The 25,676-nt window shown below is 42.6% G+C and overlaps 1 protein-coding gene and 1 long non-coding RNA gene across 5 annotated transcripts; one reads left to right on the top strand and one right to left on the bottom strand.

Annotated features, from left to right (window-relative positions):
* The first annotated feature begins 380 nt into the window (after positions 1 to 380).
* Positions 381 to 22,994, top strand: LOC110533988 (steroid hormone receptor ERR1). 4 transcript variants are annotated; one of them, XM_021618605.3, is made up of 8 exons: positions 389 to 949; positions 14,080 to 14,197; positions 16,824 to 17,207; positions 17,362 to 17,478; positions 17,687 to 17,800; positions 18,432 to 18,599; positions 18,868 to 19,137; positions 20,120 to 22,994. In XM_021618605.3, exons 3-8 carry the CDS (start codon positions 16,829 to 16,831, stop codon positions 20,371 to 20,373), a joined length of 1,302 nt encoding a protein of 433 aa, XP_021474280.2. In that variant the 5' UTR covers positions 389 to 949; positions 14,080 to 14,197; positions 16,824 to 16,828; the 3' UTR covers positions 20,374 to 22,994. The 4 variants fall into 4 exon arrangements, with proteins under 4 accessions (XP_021474277.2, XP_021474280.2, XP_021474278.2 ...); XM_021618602.3 differs by lacking the exon at positions 14,080 to 14,197 and having other exon boundaries at positions 381 to 949; XM_021618603.3 differs by lacking the exons at positions 389 to 949; positions 14,080 to 14,197 and adding an exon at positions 14,463 to 14,707.
* On the bottom strand, positions 10,700 to 15,275 carry LOC149980024 (uncharacterized). The gene is made up of 2 exons (XR_016483727.1): positions 15,141 to 15,275; positions 10,700 to 11,125 (listed from the first exon to the last, which is right to left on the bottom strand). It is a non-coding gene; the product is annotated as an uncharacterized LOC149980024 (long non-coding RNA).
* Positions 22,995 to 25,676: the final 2,682 nt, after the last annotated feature.

Below are 25,676 nucleotides of genomic sequence, written 5' to 3'. Positions count from 1 at the left end.
GATCCAACTATTTAACATTTCAAATGTGGGCTACACATTTACATTTCTATTGAAATCCCTGAAACCTGTTAATTAAACAAATTATGGCATATTACTGGTTTGCATTGGAGCCTAGAGACAGTATATCATTCAATATTAGATACAAGAATAAACCAGGTAATTTTACTGTGCTTTCTCATGTTGGTAGTGAGAATGATCTAAATAGTATAGGACCTATATGGCCTGGGTTATGATCACAACATTTATTTTTTAATACATGGGTCGTATTTTTTTTTAAACTACAAAAGTGATTCAGGCAGACGCTACATTAGACTACCGTATACCTAGGATTTTTCATTGTTGCAACACCGATTACGCTAATAGAAGGAGGCTGGATTGGAGGGCGTGCACGGACGTAACGGATTACGGAGACACAGCAGACGCAAATGGAGAGAGGGAGGAGAATGGATAAGGGATATACGTAACTAGAGCCTCAATTGTAGCAGCGAAAATAATATAGAACACACAGTAGGCTACAGAAAGTAACATCAATATGCGGGACTAGGCTGGATAAGAGAATAGCCTATGGATTAAATAGTCTACCAAATCGGGTTGACCAATTGTATCACCTGCAATCATTCTTTCAACGCTGTGGCCCTTGATACATTGTTTTTATTCTCAAACAATACTTTTGAAAACATTTTGCGCTACGACGACTCGTCGCCTCTGAGATCCTGCTATTTAAATATAGGCCTACATAAATGTTATATGATATTATTATTTTTTTGGGGGGGGGGTAGTGGTTCACGATCTACATCCACTCTTGTGGCAATGTCGAAAACACCGTGATCTTAATAACTGTGGCTAAACCGGTCGACATACATCATTGTAGTGGAGTTATCTGTGGCTTCCGTAGCTACGGTACTGCTTGGGTTGAGAACTCTTTCCAGCGATGTTCTCACAAATACAAGTAAGTATTTCATAATGGTCAACATTGTAAATCTGTGCACATATAGTTTACTGTATTACTTTGGCTCGCACGGTTCCTCTATTCCGCAGCTGATTAACTTTGCGTGACAACGATAATGGTAACCGTGCGTTGCTGTAATAATAAACTACCGAATGCTTTGGCAAGTGTGTTGTGTCTCTAGGACTTCGTGACTGATCCATTGAGCAAGATCCACCCCCTCTATAACCTATTGTATATAGCCTACCTGTACTGTCAGTCCTCAGCACAATTTGGTCATCTACAGATTCCCATGAAGTCTACAGCATGTATCAATCCAACCAGTTTGGTATGAAATGGAACCAAACAAATGTATAAAGTAGCTTTACTTTAGCGATAGTGGATTTGGTTTTTGGATTGCAATTGACTACTTCTGGTTTCTGATCTTTGCCTAACGCTTAAAATTATTTTCTCCAGGTAAAGGCTAGTCCTGACCAATAGTCTTTGATGGCATACTGAGTGACAACCATAATTTGAACAGTCTGATGCTTTACACAGTCCTGTTCAACACATACAGTCCAGTTTCTCAACTGCTGTTGAGTTAGTAACCTACATTTAATCGGTGTTCAGCATGCAATTGAATATGCAATGGCGTCAGTCCAGCTAAACCTTGGGTATGGCAAAGCCTACTTTTACATTTTTGGTCTTGAGCTAGGCTTTATATATATATATATATATATATATATATATATATATATATATACACACTAGATGACTGACAGGGGGCACTGTTTTGAAGCCAAACGCGCATCCTTGCCCCCCCCCCCCCCCCCCCCCTCACACACACACCGTTGTAAAGCCTATTTTGAAAGCTATAGAAATGCATTTATTAATGTCTACATTTCTTTTTTTGCCACGGTTATTCTACCTAAATTCATACTTTAAAGTATATTGTGTGAGCTAAACATACTTTTGGGAAAGTTATGTTACTGTCCCCACTACAACAACATACTTTAAAAACTTGTAATTTTGACAAAAACATTTTTCTATTTCAATACTGTAGAATTCCACTCATTCCTATTATGGAGGACTGATTCTTCTGGGGAGTGCCAATATGGCTGACCGGTGGCATAAAAGCCTCTTATTGCCCAATGCATAGCATCAGCAATCCAGGGTTTATATACATAATTGTACACAACTGACACCCCTGGAATAGTCTCCCAAGGCAATGACCTGTGCAAATTATGGCCCTCCAGGACCTGATTGAGATTCCTGATCCAGTATCCCTACACATTGTAAACATGGTACTGGAACTGACCCTGTATATAGATAGTATGCTTACTTACTTTATCATCTTATTCTTATTCTTCTTTTTATATCTTGTTTTTTTTCTACCTTGTTATTTTTAGTATTACATTGTTATTGATTACTGCATTGTTGGGTTTCTTGCAAGAAAGGTATTTCACTGTACTTGTGCATGTGACTTGAAACTTAAAGGTCTGATGCAGCCGTTTTTATCTCAATGTCAAATCATTTCTGGGTAACAATGAAGTACCTTACTGTGATTGTTTTCTTTTTTTTACCATTTAAAGTTAAAACTAAAATATTCTTAGCTAAGAGAAATTTCTCAAATGAGAATTTTGCTTGGACTGTCTGGGAATTGTTTTGAGTGGGGAGGTGGAAATTGAAAACGAGCTGTTATTGGCAGAGGTTTGGAACTCTTTCTTATTGGTCTATTAACTCATTTATCCCATGGTGACGTCACCGTGGAAGGCCAAAACTCCCTTCCACCAAAACAGGCTGAAATTTCAGGTGGTCTTTTCAAACAGCTCTCACACTAAAGGACATTATAATTTTCACAATTTCACAGTATTATTCCAACCTCCTATTGTGGAAATATAGTGCATTCGGAAAATATTCAGACCCCATCCCTTTTCCACATTTTGTTACGTTACAGCCTTATTCTAAAATGGATTAAATAAAAAATGCCTCATCAATCTACACACAATACCCCATAATGACAAAGCGAAAACATGTTTTTCAAAATTTTTGCAAATTTTAAAATAAATACAAAACTTAAATCAAGTTTACATAAGTTTTCAAACCCTTTCCAATGAGACTTGAAATTGAGCTCACGTACATACTATTTCCACTGATCATCCTTGAGATGTTTATATAACTTGATTGGAGTCCAACATTTGTAAATTCAATTGATTGGACATGACTTACAGTCGATGTCGGAAGTTTACATACACCTTAGCCAAATACATTTAACCTCAGTTTTTCACAATTCCTGACATTTAATTCTAGTAAAAATTCCCTGTCTTAGGTCAGTTAGGATCACCACTTTATTTTAAGAATGTGAAATGTCAGAATAATAATAGAGAGAATGATTTATTTCAGCTTTTATTTCTTTCATCACAATCCCAGTGGGTCAGAAGTTTACATACACTCAATTAGTATTTGATAGCATTGACTTTAAATTGTTTAACTTGGGTCAAACATTTCGGATAGCCTTCCACAAGCTTCCCACAATAAGTTGGGTGAATTTTGGCCCATTCCTCCTGACAGAGCTGGTGTAACTGAGTCAGGTTTGTAGGTCTCCTTGCTTGCACACACCTTTTCAGTTCTACCCACAACATGTCTATGGGATTGAGGTCAGGGCTTTGTGATGGCCACTCCAATACCTTGACTTTGTTGTCCTTAAGCCATTTTACCACAACATTGGAAGTATGCTTGGGGTCATTGTCCATTTGGAAGACCCATTTGCGACCAAGCTTTAACTTCATGACTGATGTCTTGGCTGATGACAGATGTTTTTGTTTGTCCACCCGCTTCTTGAGGATTGACCACAAGTTCTCAGTGGGATTAAGGTCTGGGGAGTTTCCTGGCCATGGACCCAAAATATTGATGTGTTTGTTCCTGAGCCACTTAGTTATCACTTTTACCTTATGGCAAGGTGCTCCATCATGCTGGAAAAGGCATTGTTCGTCACCAAACTGTTCCTGTGTACTTCCGGCGCCGACAGAGATGGCCGCCTCGCTTCGCGTTCCTAGGAAACTATGCAGTGTTTTGTTTTTTTACGTGTTATTTCTTACATTAGTACACCAGGTCATCTTAGGTTTCATTACATACAGTCGAGAAGAACTACTGAATATAAGATCAGCGTCAACTCACCATCAGTACGACCAAGAATATGTTTTTCGCGACGCGGATCCTGTGTTCTGCCTTTCACCCAGGACAACGGAATGGATCCCATGCAGCGACCCTTCTCGCCAATGTCCAGTCTCTTGACAACAAGGTTGATGAAATCCGAGCAAGGGTAGCATTCCAGAGAGACATCAGAGACTGTAACGTTCTTTGCTTCACGGAAACATGGCTCACTGGAGAGACGCTATCGGAGGCGGTGCAGCCAGCGGGTTTCTCCACGCATCGCGCCGACAGAAACAAACATCTTTCTGGTAAGAAGAGGGGCGGGGGCGTATGCCTTATGGCTAACGAGACATGGTGTGATGAAAGAAACATACAGGAACTCAAATCCTTCTGTTCACCTGATTTAGAATTCCTCACAATCAAATGTAGACCGCATTATCTACCAAGAGAATTCTCTTCGATTATAATCACAGCCGTATATATCCCCCCCCAAGCAGACACATCGATGGCTCTGAACAAACTTTATTTGACTCTTTGCAAACTGGAATCCATTTATCCGGAGGCTGCATTCATTGTAGCTGGGGTTTTTAACAAAGCTAATCTGAAAACAAGACTCCCTAAATTTTATCAGCATATTGATTGCGCAACCAGGGGTGGAAAAACCTTGGATCATTGTTACTCTAACTTCCGCGACGCATATAAGGCCCTGCCCCGCCCTCCTTTCGGAAAAGCTGACCACGACTCCATTTTGTTGATCCCTGCCTACAGACAGAAACTAAAACAAGAGGCTCCCACGCTGAGGTCTGTCCAACGCTGGTCCGACCAAGCTGACTCCACACTCCAAGACTGCTTCCATCACGTGGACTGGGACATGTTTCGTATTGCGTCAGATAACAATATTGACGAATACGCTGATTCGGTGTGCGAGTTCATTAGAACGTGCGTTGAAGATGTCGTTCCCATAGCAACGACTAAAACATTCCCTAACCAGAAACCGTGGATTGATGGCAGCATTCGCGTGAAACTGAAAGCGCGAACCACTGCTTTTAATCAGGGCAAGGTGACTGGTAACATGACCGAATACAAACAGTGCAGCTATTCCCTCCGCAAGGCTATCAAACAAGCTAAGCGTCAGTACAGAGACAAAGTAGAATCTCAATTCAACGGCTCAGACACAAGAGGCATGTGGCAGGGTCTACAGTCAATCACGGACTACAAGAAGAAATCCAGCCCAGTCACGGACCAGGATGTCCTGCTCCCAGGCAGACTAAATAACTTTTTTGCCCGCTTTGAGGACAATACAGTGCCACTGACACGGCCTGCAACGAAAACATGCGGACTCTCCTTCACTGCAGCCAAGGTGAGTAAAACATTTAAACGTGTTAACCCTCGCAAGGCTGCAGGCCCAGACGGCATCCCCAGCCGCGCCCTCAGAGCATGCGCAGACCAGCTGGCCGGTGTGTTTACGGACATATTCAATCAATCCCTATACCAGTCTGCTGTTCCCACATGCTTAAAGAGGGCCACCATTGTTCCTGTTCCCAAGAAAGCTAAGGTAACTGAGCTAAACGACTACCGCCCCGTAGCACTCACTTCCGTCATCATGAAGTGCTTTGAGACTAGTCAAGGACCATATCACCTCCACCCTACCCGACACCCTAGACCCACTCCAATTTGCTTACCGCCCAAATAGGTCCACAGACGATGCAATCTCAACCACACTGCACACTGCCCTAACCCATCTGGACAAGAGGAATACCTATGTGAGAATGCTGTTCATCGACTACAGCTCGGCATTCAACACCATAGTACCCTCCAAGCTCGTCATCAAGCTCGAGACCCTGAGTCTCGACCCCGCCCTGTGCAACTGGGTACTGGACTTCCTGACGGGCCGCCCCCAGGTGGTGAGGGTAGGCAACAACATCTCCACCCCGCTGATCCTCAACACTGGGGCCCCACAAGGGTGCGTTCTGAGCCCTCTCCTGTACTCCCTGTTCACCCACGACTGCGTGGCCACGCACGCCTCCAACTCAATCATCAAGTTTGCGGACGACACAACAGTGGTAGGCTTGATTACCAACAACGACGAGACAGCCTACAGGGAGGAGGTGTGGGCCCTCGGAGTGTGGTGTCAGGAAAATAACCTCACACTCAACGTCAACAAAACTAAGGAGATGATTGTGGACTTCAGGAAACAGCAGAGGGAACACCCCCCTATCCACATCGATGGAACAGTAGTGGAGAGGGTAGCAAGTTTTAAGTTCCTCGCCATACACATCACAGACAAACTGAATTGGTCCACTCACACAGACAGCATCGTGAAGAAGGCGCAGCAGCGCCTCTTCAACCTCAGAAAGCTGAAGAAATTCGGTTTGTCACCAAAAGCACTCACAAACTTCTACAGATGCACAATCGAGAGCATCCTGGCGGGCTGTATCACCGCCTGGTATGGCAACTGCTCCGCCCACAACCGTAAGGCTCTCCAGAGGGTAGTGAGGTCTGCACAACGCATCACCGGGGGCAAACTACCTGCCCTCCAGGACACCTACACCACCCGATGTTACAGGAAGGCCATAAAGATCATCAAGGACATCAACCACCCGAGCCACTGCCTGTTCACCCCGCTATCATCCAGAAGGCGAGGTCAGTACAGGTGCATCAAAGCTGGGACCGAAAGACTGAAAAACAGCTTCTATCTCAAGGCCATCAGACTGTTAAACAGCCACCACTAACATTGAGTGGCTGCTGCCAACACACTGACACTGACACTGACTCAACTCCAGCCACTTTAATAATGGGAATTGATGGGAAATGATGTAAATACATCACTAGCCACTTTAAACAATGCTACCTTATATAATGTTACTTACCCTACATTATTCATCTCATATGCATACGTATATGCTGTACTCTATATCATCGACTGCATCCTTATGTAATACATGTATCACTAGCCACTTTAACTATGCCACTTTGTTTACATACTCACCTCATGTATATACTGTACTCGATACCATCTACTGTATCCTGCCTATGCTGCTCTGTACCATCACTCATTCATATATCCTTATGTACATATTATTTATCCCCTTACACTGTGTATAAGACAGTAGTTTTGGAATTGTTAGTTAGATTACTTGTTGGTTATTACTGCATTGTCGGAACTAGAAGCACAAGCATTTCGCTACCCTCGCATTAACATCTGCATCTCACTGTACGTGCAGATGCAGATGCACTCACACCTGCCTGCTGCCATTCCTGAGCAAGCTCTGTACTGGTGGTGACCCGATCCCGCAGCTGAATCAACTTTAGGAGACAGTCCTTTCTTGGGCGCCCTGAAGCTTTCTTCACAACAATTGAACTGATCTTCTTGAAGTTCTTTATGATCCGATAAATGGTTGATTTAGGTGCAATCTTACTGGCAGCAATATCCTTGCCTGTGAAGCCCTTTTTATGCAAAGCAATGATGACGGCACATGTTTCCTTGCAGGTAACCATGGTTGACAGAGGAAGAACAATGATTCTAAGCACCACCCTCCTTTAGAAGCATCCAGTCTGTTATTCAAACTCAATCAGCATGACAGTGATCTCCAGCATTTTCCTCATCAACACTCACACCTGTGTTAACGAGAGAATCACTGACATGATGTCAGCTGGTCCTTTTGTGGCAGGGCTGAAATGCAGTGGAAATGTTTTTTGGGGATTCAGTTCATTTGCATGGGAAAGAGGGACTTTGCAATTAATCTGATCACTCTTCATAACATTCTGGAGTATATGAAAATTGCCATCATACAAACTGAGGCAGCAGACTTTGTGAAAATTCATATTTGTGTCATTCTCAAAAATATGTCCACAACTGTATGTAAACTTACGACTTCAACTGTATATAGACACACCTATATAAGGTTCCTCAGTTGACAGTCAAGTCATGAGGTCGAAGGAATTGTCTGTAGCGCTTCGAGACAGGATTGTGTCGAGGTACAGATCTGGGGAAGGGTACCAAAAAATGTCTTCAGCATTGAAGGTCCCCAAGACCATAGTGGCCTCCATCATTCTTAAATGGAAGAAGTTTGGAACCACCAAGACTCTTCCTAGAGCTAGAGCAATCTGGGGAGAAGGGTCTTGGTCAGGGAGGTAACCAAGAACCTGATGGTCCCTCTGACAGAGCTCCAGAGTTCCTCTGTGGAGGAGAAAACCTTCCAGAAGGCCAACCATCTCTGCAGCACTCCACCAATCAGGCCTTTATGGTAGAGTGGCCAGACGGAACACACTCCTCAGTAAAAGACACATGCCAGCCTACTTGGAGTTTGCCAAAAGGCACGTAAAGGACTCTCAGACCATGAGAAACAAGATTCTCTGGTCTGAGGAAATCAAGATTGAACTCTTTGGCCTCAATGCCAAGTGTCACATCTGGAGGAAACCTAGCACCATTGGGCGGTGCACAATCGTCCCAGTGTCGTCTGGGTTTGGCCGGTGTAGACCGTCATTGTAAATAAGAATTTGTACTAAACTGACTTGCCTAGTTAAATAAAGGCTACATTTAAAACATTTAAAAATCCCAACGGTGAAGCATGGTGGCAGCATCATGCTGTGGGGATGTTTTTCAGTGGCAGGGACTGGGAGACTAGTCAGAATCGAGGGAAAGATGAACGAAGCAAAATGAAAAACTGCTCCAGAGCACTCAGGACCTGACTGGGGCGAAGGTTCACCTTCCAACAGGACAACAATCCTAAGCACACAGCCAAGACAACGCAGGAGTGGCTTTGGGACAAGTCTCAGCGTGTCCCTGAGTGGCCCAGCCAAAGCCTAGACTTGAATCTGATCTAACATCTCTGGAGACCTGAAATTAGCTGTGCAGCGACGCTCCCCATCCAACCTGACAGAGCTTGAGAGGATCTGCAGAGAAGAATGGGGGAAACTCCCAAAATACAGGTGTGCCAAGCTTGTAGTGTCATTCCCAAGAAGGCTTGAGGCTGTAATCGCTGCCAAATGTGCTTCAACAAAGTAAAGGGTCTGAATACTTACGGAAATGTGATATTTCAGTTTTTGCTTTGTCATTATGGGGTATTATGTGTAGATTGATGAGGGAAAAAAACAATTGAATCGATTTTAGAATAAAGCTGTAACATAACAAAGTGGAAAAAGTGAAGGGGTCTGAATACTTTCTGAATGCAATGTAAATCTAAAACATAGGAAAATCATATTTTTGACTGCAATGGGCCTGTAAGAAGCCATAATGTACAGACTATGTAAACATACAGTGGGGCAAAAAAGTATTTAGTCAGCCACCAATTGTGCAAGTTCTCCCACTTAAAAAGATGAGAGAGGCCTGTAATTTTCATCATAGGTACACTTCAACTATGACAGACAAAATTAGAAAAAAAATCCAGAAAGTCACTGTAGGATTTTTAATGAATTTATTTGCAAATTATGGTGGAAAATAAGTATTTGGTCACCTACAAACAAGCAAGATTTCTGGCTCTCACAGACCTGTAACTTCTTCTTTAAGAGGCTCCTCTGTCCTCCACTCGTTACCTGTATTAATGGCACCTGTTTGAACTTGTTATCAGTATAAAAGACACCTGTCCACAACCTCAAACAGTCACACTCCAAATTCCATTTTGGCCAAGACCAAAGAGCTGTCAAAGGACACCAGAAACAAAATTGTAGACCTGCACCAGGCTGGGAAGACTGAATCTGCAATAGGTAAGCAGCTTGATTTGAAGAAATCAACTGTGGGAGCAATTGTCTTCCATTTATTAGGAAATAAACAAAATACCAGCAACAGTGTGTGAAAACCTTGTGAAGACTTACAGAAAACGTTTGACCTCTGTCATTGCCAACAAAGGGTATATAACAAAGTATTGAGATAAACTTTTGTTATTGACCAAATACTTATTTTCCACCATAATTTGCAAATAAATTCATAAAAAATCCTACAATGTGATTTTCTGGATTGTCTTTCTCATTTTGTCTGTCATAGTTGAAGTGTACCTATGATGAAAATTACAGGCCTCTCTCATCTTTTTAAGTGGGAGAACTTGCACAATTGGTGGCTGACTAAATACCTTTTTTGCCCCACTGTAAATGGTATCATAGATCTTTCAGAATACAACTGTATGCGTGAGATTGAGATAACGAGCAGCACAAGTTCCAGTGCTTTTGGCAATCATGATTTCGCAGGTGATAGCATCTTTCGAATTTTGGAAGGGGAGGGAACAATTGGCCCATAGACTTGTCTGTAACTTACAAAGAGAGAGGGTGGAGCTCTTCGTTCCGGTTCCGAATCCTCGTTCTATTTCTTATCTTTACACGTATGGACCCAGAACTTAATCGAGCATCTGACCAATTACACATGACTTTAGTTCTGAGTTAACAGAGATTAAAGAAGCAATAATCCCATTTTGCAATTAACCTTTCACCAGTCTGAGATAAGTGGGCAAGGCCCACTTCTGCTGTCCTCAATGTCTCCACAGTGTGGCGCATGCAAAGCTTTCATGAACTTTAGATATGTCATACTCCTCAGTCCTCACTTACACAGAACAGTTGTGCTGTAATAGTTCTTACTCTGAGATAAGGAACATTTACATACAGTTCCAGTCAACAGTATGGACACACCTACTCATTCAAGAGTTTTTCTTTATTTGTACTATGTTCTACGTTGTAGAATAATAGTGATGACATCAAAACAATGAAATAACACAAATGGAATCATGTGGTAACCAAAAAAGTGTTAAACAAATCAAAATACATTTTATATTCTTCAAAGTAGCCACCCTTTGCCTTCATGACAGCATTGCACACTCTTGCCACTCTCTCAAGCAGCTTCGCATGGAATGCTTTTCCAACAGACTTGAAGGAGTTCCCACATATACTGAGCACTTGTTGGCTGCTTTTCCGTCACTCTGAGGTCCAACTCATCCCAAACCATCTTAATTGGTTTGAGGTCGGGTGATTGTGGAGGCCAGGTCATCTGATGCAGCACCATCACTCTCCTTGTATCACTCTTCTTGTACACAGCCTGGAGGTGTGTTTTGGGTCATTGTCCTGTTGAAAAACAAATGATAGTCCCACTAAGCACAAGCCAGATGGGATTGCGTATCGCTGCAGAATGCTGTGGTAGCCATGCTGATTAAGTGTGCCTTGAATTCTAAATAAATCACTGACAGTGTCACCAGCAAAGCGCCTCCACACCATCACACCTCCTCCTCCATGCTTCACAGTGGGAACCACACATGTGGAGATCATCTGTTAACCTACTCTGCGTTTCACAAAGACACGGCAGATGGAACGAAAAATCTAATATTTGGACTCATCAGACCAGATTCTTCAAAGTAGCCACCCTTTGCCTTGATGACACCTTTGCACACTCTTGGCATTCTCTCTACCAGCTTCATGAGGTAGTCACCTGGAATACATTTCAATGAACAGGTATGCCTTGTTAAAAGTTAATCTGTGGAATTTCTTTCCTTCTTAATGCGTTTGAGCCAATCAGCTGTGTTGTGAAAAGATAGGGGTGGTATACAGAATATAGCCCTATTTTGTAAAATACCAACTCCATATTATGTCAATAAGTGCTCAAATAAGCAAAGAGAAACGAAAGTCCATCACTACTTTAAGAAATGAAGGTCAGTCAACCCGGAAAAGTTCAAGAATTTTGAATGTTTCTTCAAGTGCAGTCGCAAAAACCATCAAATGCTATGATGAAACTGGCTCTCATGAGGACCGCCACAGGAAAGGAAGACCCAGAGTTACCTCTGCAGCAGAGGACAAATTCATTAGAGTTACCAGCCTCAGAAATTACAGCCCAAATAAATGCTTCACGGAGTTCAAGTAACAGACACAAATCGCAACAGGCCTTCATGGTTGAATTGCTGCAAAGAAACCACTACTAAAGGACACCAATAAGAGTAAGAGACTTGCTTGGGCCAAGAAACACGAGCAATGGACATTAGACCGGTGGAAATCTGTCCTTTGGTCTGACGAGTCCAAATGTGGAATTGTTGGTTCCATCTTCCGTGTCTTTGTGAAACGCAGAGTAGGTGAACGGATAATCTACACATGTGAAGTTCCCACTGTGAAGCATGGAAGAGGAGGTGTGATGGTGGTGTGGGGGTACTTTGCTGGTGACACTGTCAGTGATTTATTTAGAATTCAAGGTGCACTTAACCAGCATGGCTACCACAGCATTCTGCAGCGATACGCCATCCCATCTGGTTTGCATTAAGTGGGACTATCATTTGTTTTTCAACAGGACAATGACCCAAAACACACCTCCAGGCTGTGTAAAGGCTATTTGACCAAGAAGGAGAGTGATGGAGTGCTGCATCAGATGACCTGGCCTCCACAATCACCTGACAACCCAATATTGAGATGGTTTGGGATGAGTTGGACCTCAGAGTGAAGGACAAGCAGCCAACAAGTGCTCAGTATATATGGGAACTTCTTCAAGTCTGTTGGAAAAGCATTCAGTGTATTGCTGGTTGAGAGAATGCCAAGAGTGTGCAAAGCTGTCATGAAGGCAAAAGGCAACTTTGAAGAATATAAAATGTATTTTGATTTGTTTAACATTTCTTTGGTTACTACATGATATGTGTTATTTCATAGTTCTGATGTCTTCACTATTATTCTACAATGTAGAAAATGTTAAAAATAAAGAAAAACTCTTGAATGAGTAGGTGTGTCCAAACCTTTGACTGGTACTGTATATAGTTAACTAAAAAACTAATACCAGACAAAGGAAGTAGAGACATAAGGGTATTTTGATGATGCTGTTGGCATTGTTTGAAGTGTCAACTGTCAAGATAGGTTTACTGTGCTCAGAGCTCACAATGGTCATTCAAAGCCTTTTAAACCTTTTTATAATGCACTAGATGAGCTATAATCATGCAGAACTTGAGTTAGTAAACAGATGACGCTATCTAGTAACTGTTTTAGACTTGTTATTTGTCTGTCGGGTAAACTGGAAAGTTTTAAAGCTTCACTTTAGATTAAACTATTGTGATGCGTGTGAACAGTAGTTATGGCACTGTGTCATATCCCAAAGACAAGTATTTTTTTTAACCTCAAATATGAAAATGTTATACTTATACATGTAAATCAGAGATACTTTATCATTATATTTTACCCAGTAATATACCCATTTTGTCATTTTATCTCCTAACATTTCTTCCAATATTTGATTTGCCCCCTTCTCTCAAAACCTTGTGAATTATCACCCAATTTAAGCCTTTGTGTGTGTGTGTGTGTGTTTGTGTGTGTGTGTGTGTGTGTGTGTGTGTGAGTGTGTGTGAGTGTGTGTGTGAGAGGCAGAATTGCAGTTACTCTATCTGTCCTTCAAGCTTTCCTGTGACTTTGACCTTTGGAATGTGTCAGAGGGTGAGAGTAAGGGGGAGGGGTGGTTGGGTGTAGTGTGCAGAAACATGTGCTTGAGTGCTTGTATGGTAATGAGAAAAGGCTACTGCAATGAGCTAAATTGTGCCTGTGAGAAAGTCAAAGCAATGGTTTCGACTTCTGTCTAGCATTTTAAACCAAATGGTGTTGATGAAGAGAACAGGACACAGTGTATGATAGTCACTCAGTTATACCTTACTATTTGGTTTAGAGATTAGGAGTAGTTTAGTAGTTTTACAAAGCTTTTCACAAATCTCTGTAACTCTCTTTCTCCAACACACACACACACACACGCACACGCACACTTTCTTGGCTATACATTTCCATACCCTAATAAGTGTGAAACACCTAGACAGAGTGCTTAAAATACGATTGACCCCTCTATGACAAGGATGCTAGCATCTTCAGGCTTATGTTGGATAAAGCAACCATTTATATAGTGTTGGAGTTAAGATTTCGAAAATATAAAGTCAGAATTGGGAGACCAAGAGTTAATATGTTATGTCCTTGTCCTGTGATACACTCTTCAGGACACATGGATTTTGAACATGAACATAATAAGACATAGCGTGAGGAGAAATCAGTAAATGTTTTGTCTGCCTTCTTAGGTTTCCTAATAATTGGACTGTTCTACCCAGACCATAGCCACAATTCTAAACCAATAGAGAGTGAGTGGGGTTACCAGCAGAAGAGACCAATAAGGCTTTCCTGCAGCACAGCACACAGGTAATTGCTTTTAATATAGCCTTTAATCAAATCTGAACCACCAATAATTATGGATGTAAAATAGCCAGTGATCTAAATATTGCTGTTGTGAAGTTGTATGCTGAAACTATTTAAGATATGGTCAAACTGATTGATTTTAATTAAGCACTAAGATAAAGTATTGGCCTCTCAGCCTGTGGATAAACCTCATAACAGTTTGAGGAGTTGCATCATTTCACAGATCAGAAGGTAAAGTGTTTTTATTTTTTTCCCCCTGCCTTTTGTCATATGCAGCGAACTGTAGTAGCCACTACCCCAGTACTGTGTCACCCTTCTCTGTCATTGAAATATTAGTAGCTACTTCCTATCATGCACCAGACCTCCCATCTCTCCAATCCTGTCTGAAAACGAACATTTGAATTCGACACGTTTTTAGAAGCGTTATAGCGCGTTACCTACGTTGTGTATCCTGTCAACACAAACTCCCGTGGTAATATCGCCGAGGGCAACCAGATACTTGAGGAACTCAAGGTACCTTGAGGGAGTTGGGCTAGTCAGTTTAGTAACTAACTAGCTAGCTTAGCTAGAAGTAAGTTGATGTCACCTGATGAGGAAAGTCAACACATACGAATGGTATGCTAGCTAGCTACTGCCTGGTTATTTTCTTTAGCCCTTAAAGTTGTGATGAACTAACTTTAGCTACCTAGCTGTTAACTAAATGTACGTTTTCCATTCAGCTAAATACCTGAACATCCACACAGATCTTAATAGTTCATATTTGCCCGAAAGGCTAGTTGTCTTGAGGATGTACAAACGCCACAAATGGAACTTCACTTGTTAACACGGCTAACTGTGATACCTAGCTGTAACGTTAGCTAATTGTATAGCCACATTCCTCATAAATTCTAGCAACATAATAGGGATGTGGCATTAATTTTCTTATTATCCTCACTCTTTCCTTTACCTGCTCGGTGGCATTCATTTTCCTATTGTCCTCACTCTTTCCTTTATCTGCTCAACCTGCCTCCTTCACAATCTCACGAATGGCTTTGCCCGGCTTCAAGTGCATTCAAATAGCTAGCAAAGGCATTGCTGCTAACATCTTTAGCTTGCTACCTAGCTAACTAGGGGGGGGGGGGGGGTGAAGACCTCCCGGCATTTGTCAGATAATTTACATGTCTGTTTTGGCACTTCAAGTCTAAGACATGTTAATTTGTGAAGACTGGAAAGTATTTTTATCTATGGCTAGGGATCATCATTATCAAACAATGTTAATTATTGAATATTTTCACAGATGATGGGGAATTAATACAAATAAATAGTCATCCATGCCAAATGTGGGAGCTACAACAGCCGTACAATCTTTACACTGTAGTAGGGTGGACATGTTATGTAAAGGCGTAAAGATTACAGGCCAGAGTGTACAGCGTTTGAGAAGCTTTGGGCCACTGGACCAAAATAAGTACTATGTCCCACATTTCACCACCTGCTGAGTTGTGGAAAGGAAAGGAGGAGTCAGGGTAAACCCAGTGGCCTACAGTCTAGAGTTCAGACAGAAATTCCCTGTTTTACACAATCCCTGTCTGTGTGCTGTCATAATCCCAGAATCTCTGTATTTGAAGTTACATTTTTACATTGCATTTTGAAAGTGTTCAGATGATTAAGTGAATTGTACAATCGCCCTTGCAAAAGTGTCAGCATTCAATAGAACACAGAACTCTGATGCTGTCTGGAGGTTCTGGTGGGACATAATGGAGAGTGTTGTCCATCTCCTTACTGGGAATTCCTTATGTGGGTTTCATTAAGGGATTGCTGCTCTTCTGCTGTGGATTAATTACCCTAATCTGGAGAGGGCAGAGTAGGTTGGAGCTGGGATTATGGTCTCTCTCACAGCCCGTAGCATTTTAGCACTCACTTTAGCACAAACATACAGTACTTACGCACGCACAAACACACTCTCTCACTCGCCCTTCACTCCCCATTCTCTGTCTCTTCAAAATATCCCATTATGTCAGATTATTCTTTGCTGGTTTGCTGCAGCCATTTTTCTTATAGGCTACTTGTTGTTGCTGTGCGGTATATTTATTAGGCAATAGGCACACACACTGCAAGCTCCAGTAGGCCTACATTTTTTTGTTTATGTGTTTAATAAGGGAAAAGGACACGCATAGCGTGTGCAAACATCATGTTCAGTCTATGCAGTTCTCCGTTGAAGGCTTGACAGTCGACCCAAAGGAGTGTTCGTCGTGACTTGTCAGTTGTCAAGCTAGTGATATAATTCAGCGCCAGTTTTGATTATCTTAATGTTTTTTTTTTTAACCAGGCAAGTCAGTTAAGAACAAATTCTTATTTACAATGACTGCCTAGGAACAGTGGGTTAACTGCCTCGTTCAGGGGCAGAACAACAGATTTTGACCTTGTCAGCTCGGGGATTCAATCTAGCAACCTTTACGGTTACTGGCACAACTGCTCTAAGCACAAGGCTACCTGCCAGGATTGATGATTGTCCTGGTTGTCTGGATGGGTCTATTGATACTAAAATGTAATGAAAGGGTGGCACATTAGAAGTGGGTGTGTGACAGTCTAATACCTCTGTCTCACTTGTTTTCCCTCCCTCCCCCTCCCATCGCTCTCCCTCCATCTGCAGTGACCATGTCTTCCAGGGAGCGTCGGTCAGACCTGTACATCAAGGCAGAGCCCAGCAGTCCAGAGGGAGGTGGTGGGGGCCGGGCCAGCCCAGGGGGAGCCTCCTCAGACTCCTCCCAGAGTGGTGGAGGTGGAAATAGAGGAGACGGGGTTGGGCGCTACTCACCCCATCTGTACACCCCAGCCCTGCGCTGCCACTTCAAGGAGGAGGGTGGGGATGGGGCAGAGGAGGGATCCACAGGTAGCGGAGGAGGGCGGTGCAAGTATGCCCTGAGCACGCTACCTAAGAGACTGTGTTTAGTGTGTGGAGACGTAGCCTCTGGCTACCACTACGGTGTAGCCTCGTGTGAAGCCTGCAAGGCCTTCTTCAAGAGAACCATCCAGGGTAAGGATGCTTGTGGGGGTGAAGTTGAGTGTGTGACAGTATGAGGATTGAAATGGGGTAGACCTTGATTGCTTTGACAAAAGTCTCATATCGCTGTTTTTTTTCTTCCTTCTCGTCTCTCGGTCCTTCTTTCCACCAACTTGCCTTACCTAAGGTAACATTGAATATAGCTGTCCGGCGTCAAACGAATGTGAGATCACCAAGAGGCGCAGAAAGGCTTGCCAGGCGTGCCGCTTCACCAAGTGCCTCAAAGTGGGCATGCTGAAAGAGGGTGAGCATATGATCCAAAGCCCTTATTGGACCGGTCTGGTCTGGTCTGGAGGCACTGTTTGATGCCTTGTGACAAGTAGTTATTTGATTAAGATCTGCCTCTTTATCTCCATCCTTCTCCAAGCAAAAGGAACTTCGTTGTCTCTCTTTCCCTCTCTCCTACTCTCTTTATCACGCTCTCTTCATTGTCGCGGTGTTGTGTGTCGCAGGAGTCCGTCTGGACCGAGTCAGAGGAGGGAGGCAGAAGTATAAAAGACGTCCAGAGGTGGAGAGCGCGACCTATCAGAGTGCCGCTTTACCGCTTAGGAAGGAAGGGGAGAAAGGTAAGGAAGGGACTGAGAAGACCGTGTCAGGTTCTGTCTTGAAAGAACACAACTGTGGGCCTCCAGAGTGGCACTAGAGATTCTGGGTTAAAGTCAAATCTCTGTTGCAGCCGTCCGTGACCGGGAGACCCACGGGGTGGCCCACAATTGGCCCAGCATCGTCCGGGTTAGGGGAGGGTTTGGCCGGCATGGATGTCCTTGTCCCATCACACACTAGTCACTCCTGTGTTGGGCCGGGTGTAGTGCACGCTGACACAATTGCCAGGTGTATGGTGTTTCCTCTGACACATTGGTGTGGCTGGCTTCCTTGTTAAGTGGGCATTGTGTCAAGAAGCAGTGTGTCTTGGTTGGGTTCTGTTTCGGAGGATGCACAGCCATTGACCTTCGCCTCTCCCGAGTCTGTACGGGAGTTGCAGCAATGAGTCAAGACTGTAACTATAAATTGGATGTCACAAAATTGGGGAGAAAAAGGGGTAAAAAGAAAAAGAAAGAACACAACTGTGCAGGCAAGTTTTCTAAAGAGCCCTCATTTCCCAACAAAACCATTATATTAACATAATATCTTTTGTTTTATGGTAAATGTAACAGCTGTTGTGCCATAATGCTTGCTTTCTGTGTGTGTGTGACCCAGGATCCTCCAGCATCATTGTGTCCCACCTCCTGGTGGCAGAGCCAGAGAAACTGTTTGCCATGCCTGACCCCCTGCAGCCTGATACGGCTCAGCGCACACTCACCACCCTCTGTGACCTCGCCGACCGCGAACTGGTCGTCATCATCGGCTGGGCCAAACACATCCCCGGTAAAGGGGGTAGGGAAGAGGGGTGGGTGGGGGAGGGAGATTGGCATGGGAAGAGAATGGAGGAGTGTAGGAATGTAGTATGAGTCTACAGTGAAATAAGTTGGTTGGAACTAGCCCTCAGCACTTATCAGTAGCCCTGCAGTGGTTCACTATGTCTTATTCAGGGACTAGAATGCAGTCTCTTTGTATCAGCTGTCTGCCTAGTGATTGAGCAGTCAGTCTGCTCTAACCTTAACCCTCCCTCCCCTTCATGTGTCCACCCTTGCAGGCTTCCTGTCGCTGTCCCTGGCAGACCAGATGTCGGTGCTGCAGTCGGTGTGGCTGGAGGTGCTGGTGCTGGGTGTGGCCTTCCGCTCCCTGGGCTGTGAGGATGAGGTAGTGTTCGCTGAGGACTTTGTCCTTGACGAGGAGATGTCTCGCGTGGCTGGACTGACAGAGCTCAACGCAGCCGTCAGCCAGCTGGCCCGACGCTTCCGCTCCCTGCAGCTGGACCGGGAGGAGTTTGTCATGCTCAAAGCCATTGCACTCACCAACTCAGGTAAACTAGCTATACAAAGTATAATCATAGAATATCCATCCATCTGTGCCATCAGAGTCCCTGGGTTCGCGCCCAGGCTCTGTCGTAACCGGCCGCGACCGGGAGGTCCGTGGGGCGACGCACAATTGGCCTAGCGTCGCCCGGGTTAGGGAGGGCTTGGTCGGTAGGGGTGTCCTTGTCTCATCGCGCACCAGCGACTCCTGTGGCGGGCTGTGTGCGCTAACCAAGGTGGCCAGGTGCACGGTGTTTCCTCCGGCGCATTGGTGCGGCTGGCTTCCGGGTTGGATGTGTGCTGTGTTAAGAAGCAGTGCGGCTTGGTTGGGTTGTGTATCGGAGGACGCATGACTTTCAACCTTCGTCTCTCCCGAACCCATACGGGAGTTGTAGCGATGAGACAAGATAGTAGCTACTACAACAATTGGATACCACGAAATTGGGGAGAAAAAGGGGTAAAATTCAAAAAAATACAAAAATAAGAATATCCATCCAATCAGCATTATGTGGAGTGACATAACATGAAAATGTGATGAAAGCAGTAGGTGAGACTGAAATATCGAACCCTCCATATGCACAATAAGTTACTAACATTCTTTATTGGAAGCACTACTCTACTTCAGTTTCATTCAGCAGATTGGTCCAAACAGTTTATTTCAGAGAAAATTACACCCCAAAAAAATCAGCGCAGACAGATTAGTAAAGATTTGTCTCAGTCCCATTCTCTGAGGAGATTGTTGAAGTGCATATAACTCCAGCCCTGAGGGACTGACAGACGATTACTGTAAACAGCAAATTCACCCCCACGGTCTGCTTAGCGTACAAAGGCACTATTTCTTTTATATTTGTCACGTTAGGGACCATTGCGTCCTATTACTTAATCACCTACGTTTACTGCCATACACAATCTTACAAAACCCTCTGTCCAAAAGACAAAAGGAAGCGTTTAGAAATACACGCTGACCATGCTCCCCCTCTCCCCTGCCAGACTCTGTGTACATAGAGGACATAGAGGCGGTGCAGAAGCTGAGGGACCTCCTTCACCAGACCCTATTGGAGCTAGAGTGCCAGCGACGCCCCGAGGACCCCCAGCGGGCGGGGCGTCTCCTCCTCACCCTCCCCCTTCTCCGCCAGACAGCTGGTCGCGCCCTCACCACCTTCTACAGCATCAAGACCCGAGGCGGCGTGCCCATGCACAAACTCTTCCTAGAGATGCTGGAAGCCATGATGGACTCGCCCTAGAGAGAAGAGAGGAAAGCCAAGGAAAGAGGATGCAAGGGCATGAGAGACAGGGAATCTGCAAAGAATGAATGACTGGCTGGTGTGATTGGAGAAGTTTTTATTCGATTTTAATAATGAAGAATGTGGAGATTGTCTCTGGATTGTTTTTTTAAATTTATCATCGACCTCTTCAGAGATTCAAGTGTGTTTAAAAACAGAGAGAACCCATGTACATGTATTAGATGCCCTCTGTGGAGGTTGATGGTGGAATATAACGCCTTAATACATGACCGCCAAACTTTGTTGAAAGACTCCAAGACTCGGTCAGTTCAAATATGGGAATAAACTACATCCAAATCAATCTGAATGACAGAATCATATTAGATGCCCACTATCCCTAACCTTCAGATGATAAACTACTGAAGGACTGCAGTGAGATATCTAAGACCAGACTGTAACCTTGTGGCTAAGACTTTATTGTGAACGATGCAATTACCTCCCTCCACACAAAAGCCATACTAAAATACCAGACAAAGAAATAGCCATTGACAATGACTGCAGTATGGGGTCAGACTGACATGCACCCATAAGAGTATTTGTAGGTTTCTTTACATACACAGTCTTACAATGCATTCATATGAATTACTTGCAATGTGTTTTTAAGCAATACTTTACATACAATTAATTGCAAGAAAAACAATAGTTGTGACTCGTATGGCAATGACTGGCTATACATATAGGCTTAGGTGGCCAGGTGGGTGTGGAAAAACTGCTTTATAAAAGGCTGTGCAATTGATTATTAGTCTAAGAAAAGAAGAGTATTATGATTGTCAACAAAATGTTGACGTGTCTCTTTACTTTGAAGTTGTTAGATTTTATTTATACTGTAAGTAGACTCAATAGGTACACAAAAAATGGAATACTGCTCAAGTAGTTGTGTGCGAGACAGAAGGGAAGGTTTACTGCAGTGTTGGCACCACATTGAAGCAATGAAGGTGCAGCAAAATCGGGGGGGGGGGGGGGGGGGGAGCGACAGTTCTACTTTTTGGAATAATTGATTCTCCAGATCTCTTCGCTAGTCCTCTCCAACCCGTCTGATTCAGATGGAATGTGCTGCTTAAAACCGTTAGTTTGATTAACTGAATTGGCCATTATGAGTGATCAAATTGACTTGGGACTAAAATTAGGAATTTAAACGGTTATATTTTCATTGTTGTGCCAGCGGAACAGATTGCTGCTGCTCTTGCAGCCGCTGAAAGACTGAAGAAAGAGAACCTATGTTGTTTTGACCTGGAGGTCCTCGTACTGTGTATGATCTTTGAACTGCAAGAATATTGGTGCCCAAATGGGGCATTGAATTGCAACACATTCAGCCTCATATGGGAAGCTCCAGCCCAGTCTGACAGATACCATAGTTTTAATCCTTTTCAAACCCACTGAGCACACACTGGTTGAAAGTAATTTCAACGAAACTACATTGAACCAACGTGGAATAGACGTATTACTAGAAATAACTGAAAACCGTTATGAATGTGTGTTTTCACTGTTAAAGAAAACGTATGAACATGCCAATGAGAGCTGAAGCCTGTAAATGTAGGAGACGGTCCCTGACATGAAGGATGGAATAGATTAGACTGGTTGCCACTGTTAATTGAAATTCATGCTTGAGTATCTGGATTTTCCAACTTCGTTTTTTCTTTCTTGGATTTTAAGGCTATCTCGCATTTAAATTGTTACACTTGGCCTCAGGTTTGGTACTGAAATAAAGCAATCCATTGAGAATGTTGTGACTTATGTTTTTCAAATGGATTTTAGTATGATTTTTTTTCTTCTGACAATGCTTTGAATCTGTGAAGAAAACCATGTCCTTTAGGAATTGTTACACCATTACTGAATTGACATACTCCCCCCTCTTAAGTATCTCACCTACATTATCTGTCAGAGATTCTGCAGTCTGTTCACTCTCCCAAACAAATGTTCTAGGTTTATAATGTACCCATTAATTTCTGTTCTTCATGGCTGTGGATGTTTGCATTTGAAGTTTTGATTTGTGACTATTTTAATTCTGTGTTTTTTTTCTGTTTTTTTTCTTCAATTGAACAGTAGCATTTGGTGCCAATTGGCTCAACTCTGTTCTATATCTTGCGGTCTGATTTGTTCTTTGTTCAATCATTATTTTGTCATTTTGTTTCTTAAAGGCGACTTGGAATTTTTGAAAATGTGTAAACAAACATGGATGCCTGGGTCCAGTTTAAGAAAGTTGTAAAAAAAATATATCTAAATGTTTGTGTCAATAATAACTAATATAATAATACAAAGGTAGTGTTTTCAGAAGGATACACATTATGTAATGTCATTTTGTCTGTCATATATAGGTACGGTTCGGGGGGCATTTAGAGTATCACAATTTAGAGGATGTAAAATCATTGGTGGTTGTTGTAAAATGAGCAATACAAGAAATTACCAAAACTCTGTTTCACATTTCCTTGTATAGTCACAATGTAAATTCAACATAAACAGTAATAATAATAATAATGACATTTAATAGTAGTACTAAAGCTTATAACATGGAAAAGTTCAAATCAATATTTGTATTTTTAAAAATACTGTATTTAAAATATTAAATTCTATTTTTTACTCAATGTGCTGATATTTGTTGATACTCATTTGATCTTTTGTGTGGGTTTAAGTAAAATGGCTGTGAATGTCTGTGTGTGTATGTACTGTTTTTCAGTAAGCTACAATAGTTATTTTGATGTGACTGTCTAAACAAAATTATTAAATTACAGGTGCATTATTACTATGAAGAAAAGACAAATGCTACACTGAAGTAAACAAGGGGTAGATTAAAATATTGTAGGTGCTTTGTGTTTTGTAATAAATTAACACACACCATCACATTTCATTGGTCTCGTACGTCTTCTGTCATGATTTGTTTGTTAGAATGTTTGTCTGTCTGCTGCTGTCCTGTTTCCCAGTCATGTTATAAACTGTTTCCTGTCCTGCTCAGCAAAGTTCATGAGTCAGATATAAACACAGAGATCCTCTTAAATGAGTTATAATATGCAATTCTATGGATTGTGCCTTCAGAAAGTAGTCATACCCCCTTGATTTATTCTACTTTTGGTTGTGGTACAGCCTGAATTCAAAATGGATTACATTCTACACACAATACCTCATAAGTAAAAAATATGTTTTTAGAAATGTTTCTGAATACAGAAATATCTAAGTATTAACACCCCTGAGTCAATACTTTGTAGGAGCATCTTTGTCAGTGATTACAGCTGTGAGTCTTTCTGGGTAAGTCTCTCAGACTTTTCCACATCTAGATTGTGTTACGTTTGGGAACAATCCAATACAACACATCATTGAGTACCACTCTCCATATTTGAATTCACCTTTCAGCAGGATAATAACCTAAAACACAAAGCCAAATCTACACTGGAGTTGCTTAGTAAGAAAACGGTGAACATTCCTGAGTTGCTGAGTTACAGTTTTGGCTTAAATCTATTTTAAAATCTATGGCAAGACCTGAAAATAGTTGTCTGGCAATGATCAATAACCAATTTGACAAGAGTTTGAAGAATATTGAAAATAATAATGGGCAATTGTTGCACATTACAGGTGTGGAACGCTCTTAGATACATACCCAGACTCACAGCTGTAATCACTGCCAAAGGTGCTTCTACAAAGTATTGACTCAGTGTGAATACTTATTTAATTAGATATTTCTGTATTTCATTGTCAATAAATTTGAAAAAAAATCTAAAAACACACTGTCATTATGGGGCATTGTGTGTAGATGGGTGAGAAAAAAATATATTTTATCAATTTTCAATGTGGAATAAGTCAAGGGGTGCACCTGAGTTCAATTTGGAGTCTCCTAGCAAGGGTCTGAATACTTATGTAAATAAGGTAATTCAGTTTTATTTTATTTGATAAATTAACCAAAATGTCCAAAAACCTGTTTTCGCTTTGTCATTATGAGGTATTTTGTGTAGATTGATGAGGATTTTTTTATTTATTTAATCAATTCTAGTATAAGGCTGTAACACAACAAAATGTGAAATAAGTCAAGGGGTATGAATACTTTCCGAAGACACATTTGGAAACTGTTCAGACCCCTTCACTTTTTCCAAATGATGTTACTTTATTTATTTTATTCTAAAATTGATTGAATGTAGTTTTTTTTCTCATCAACCTACACACAATAACCCAGAATGACACAGCAAAAACCTGTTTTTAGAAATGTTTGCAAATGTCTTCAAAATAAAAAAACTTAAATAATTATTCATCCCCTTTACTCAGTACTTTGTTGAAGCAACTTTGGCAGTGATTACAGCCTCGAGTCTTCCTAGGTATGACGCTACAACCTTGGAACACCTGTATTTGGAGAGTTTCTCCCATTCTTCTCTGCAGATCCTCTCAAGCTCTGTCAGGTTGGATGGGGAGTGTATGTTCAGCTATGTTCAGGTCTCTCCAGAGATGTTTGTTCAAGTTCAAGTCCATGCTCTGGTTGGGCCAATCAAGGACATTCAGAGACTTTTCCCGAAGCCACTCCTGCATTGTCTTGGCTGTTTGCTTAAGGTTGTATTCCTGTTGGAAGGTCAACCTTCGCCCCAGTCTGAGGTCCTGAGCGCTCTGGAGCAGGTTTTCATCGAGGATCTCTCTGTACTTTGCTCCGTTCATCTTGTCATCAAACCTGACTAGTCTCCCAGTCCCTTCCGCTGAAAAATATCCCCACAGCATGATGCTGCCACCACCATGCTTCACCGTAGGGATGGTTTCCTCCAGATGTGACACTTGGCATTCAGGCCAAGGAGTTCAATCTTCGTTTCAGCAGACCAGAGAATTTTGTTTCTCATGAGCTAAGAGTCCTTTAGTTGCCTTTAGGCAAACTCCAAGCGGCTGTCATGTGCCTTTTACTGAGGAGTGGCTTCCGTCTGGCCACTCTACCATAAAGGCCTTATTGGTGGAGTGCTGCAGAGATGGTTGTCCTTCTGGAAGGTTCTCCCATCTCCACAGAAGAACTCTGGAGCTCTGTCAGAGGGACCATCGGGTTTTGGTCACCTCCCTGACCAAGCTCCTTCTCCCCTGATTGCTTAGTTTGGCTGGGCAACCAGCACTAGGAAGGGTGTTGGTGGTTCCAAACATCTTCCATTCTAAAATGATGGAGGCCACTGTGTTCTTGGGGACCTTAAATGCTGCAGAAATGTTTTGGTACCCTTCCCCGGATCTGTGCCTCGACACAACCCTGTCTCGAAGCTCTACGGACAATTCCTTTGACCTCATGGCTTTTGCTCTAACATGCACGCACGGTCAAC

The sequence above is a fragment of the Oncorhynchus mykiss genome, chromosome 10, assembly GCF_057628025.1.
Source record: "Oncorhynchus mykiss isolate SJ-2025 chromosome 10, ASM5762802v1, whole genome shotgun sequence".
Lineage (NCBI taxonomy): Eukaryota > Metazoa > Chordata > Actinopteri > Salmoniformes > Salmonidae > Oncorhynchus > Oncorhynchus mykiss.
The sequence above is the reverse complement of the archived record's forward strand: the minus strand, read 5'-3'. Positions and strand labels throughout refer to the sequence as shown.

Coding starts and splice junctions, on each gene's coding strand:
- LOC110533988 (XM_021618602.3), top strand. Junction 17,208..17,361: donor CTTCAAGAGAACCATCCAGG/GTAAGGATGCTT, acceptor GCCTTACCTAAG/GTAACATTGAATATAGCTGT. Junction 19,138..20,119: donor CATTGCACTCACCAACTCAG/GTAAACTAGCTA, acceptor CTCCCCTGCCAG/ACTCTGTGTACATAGAGGAC.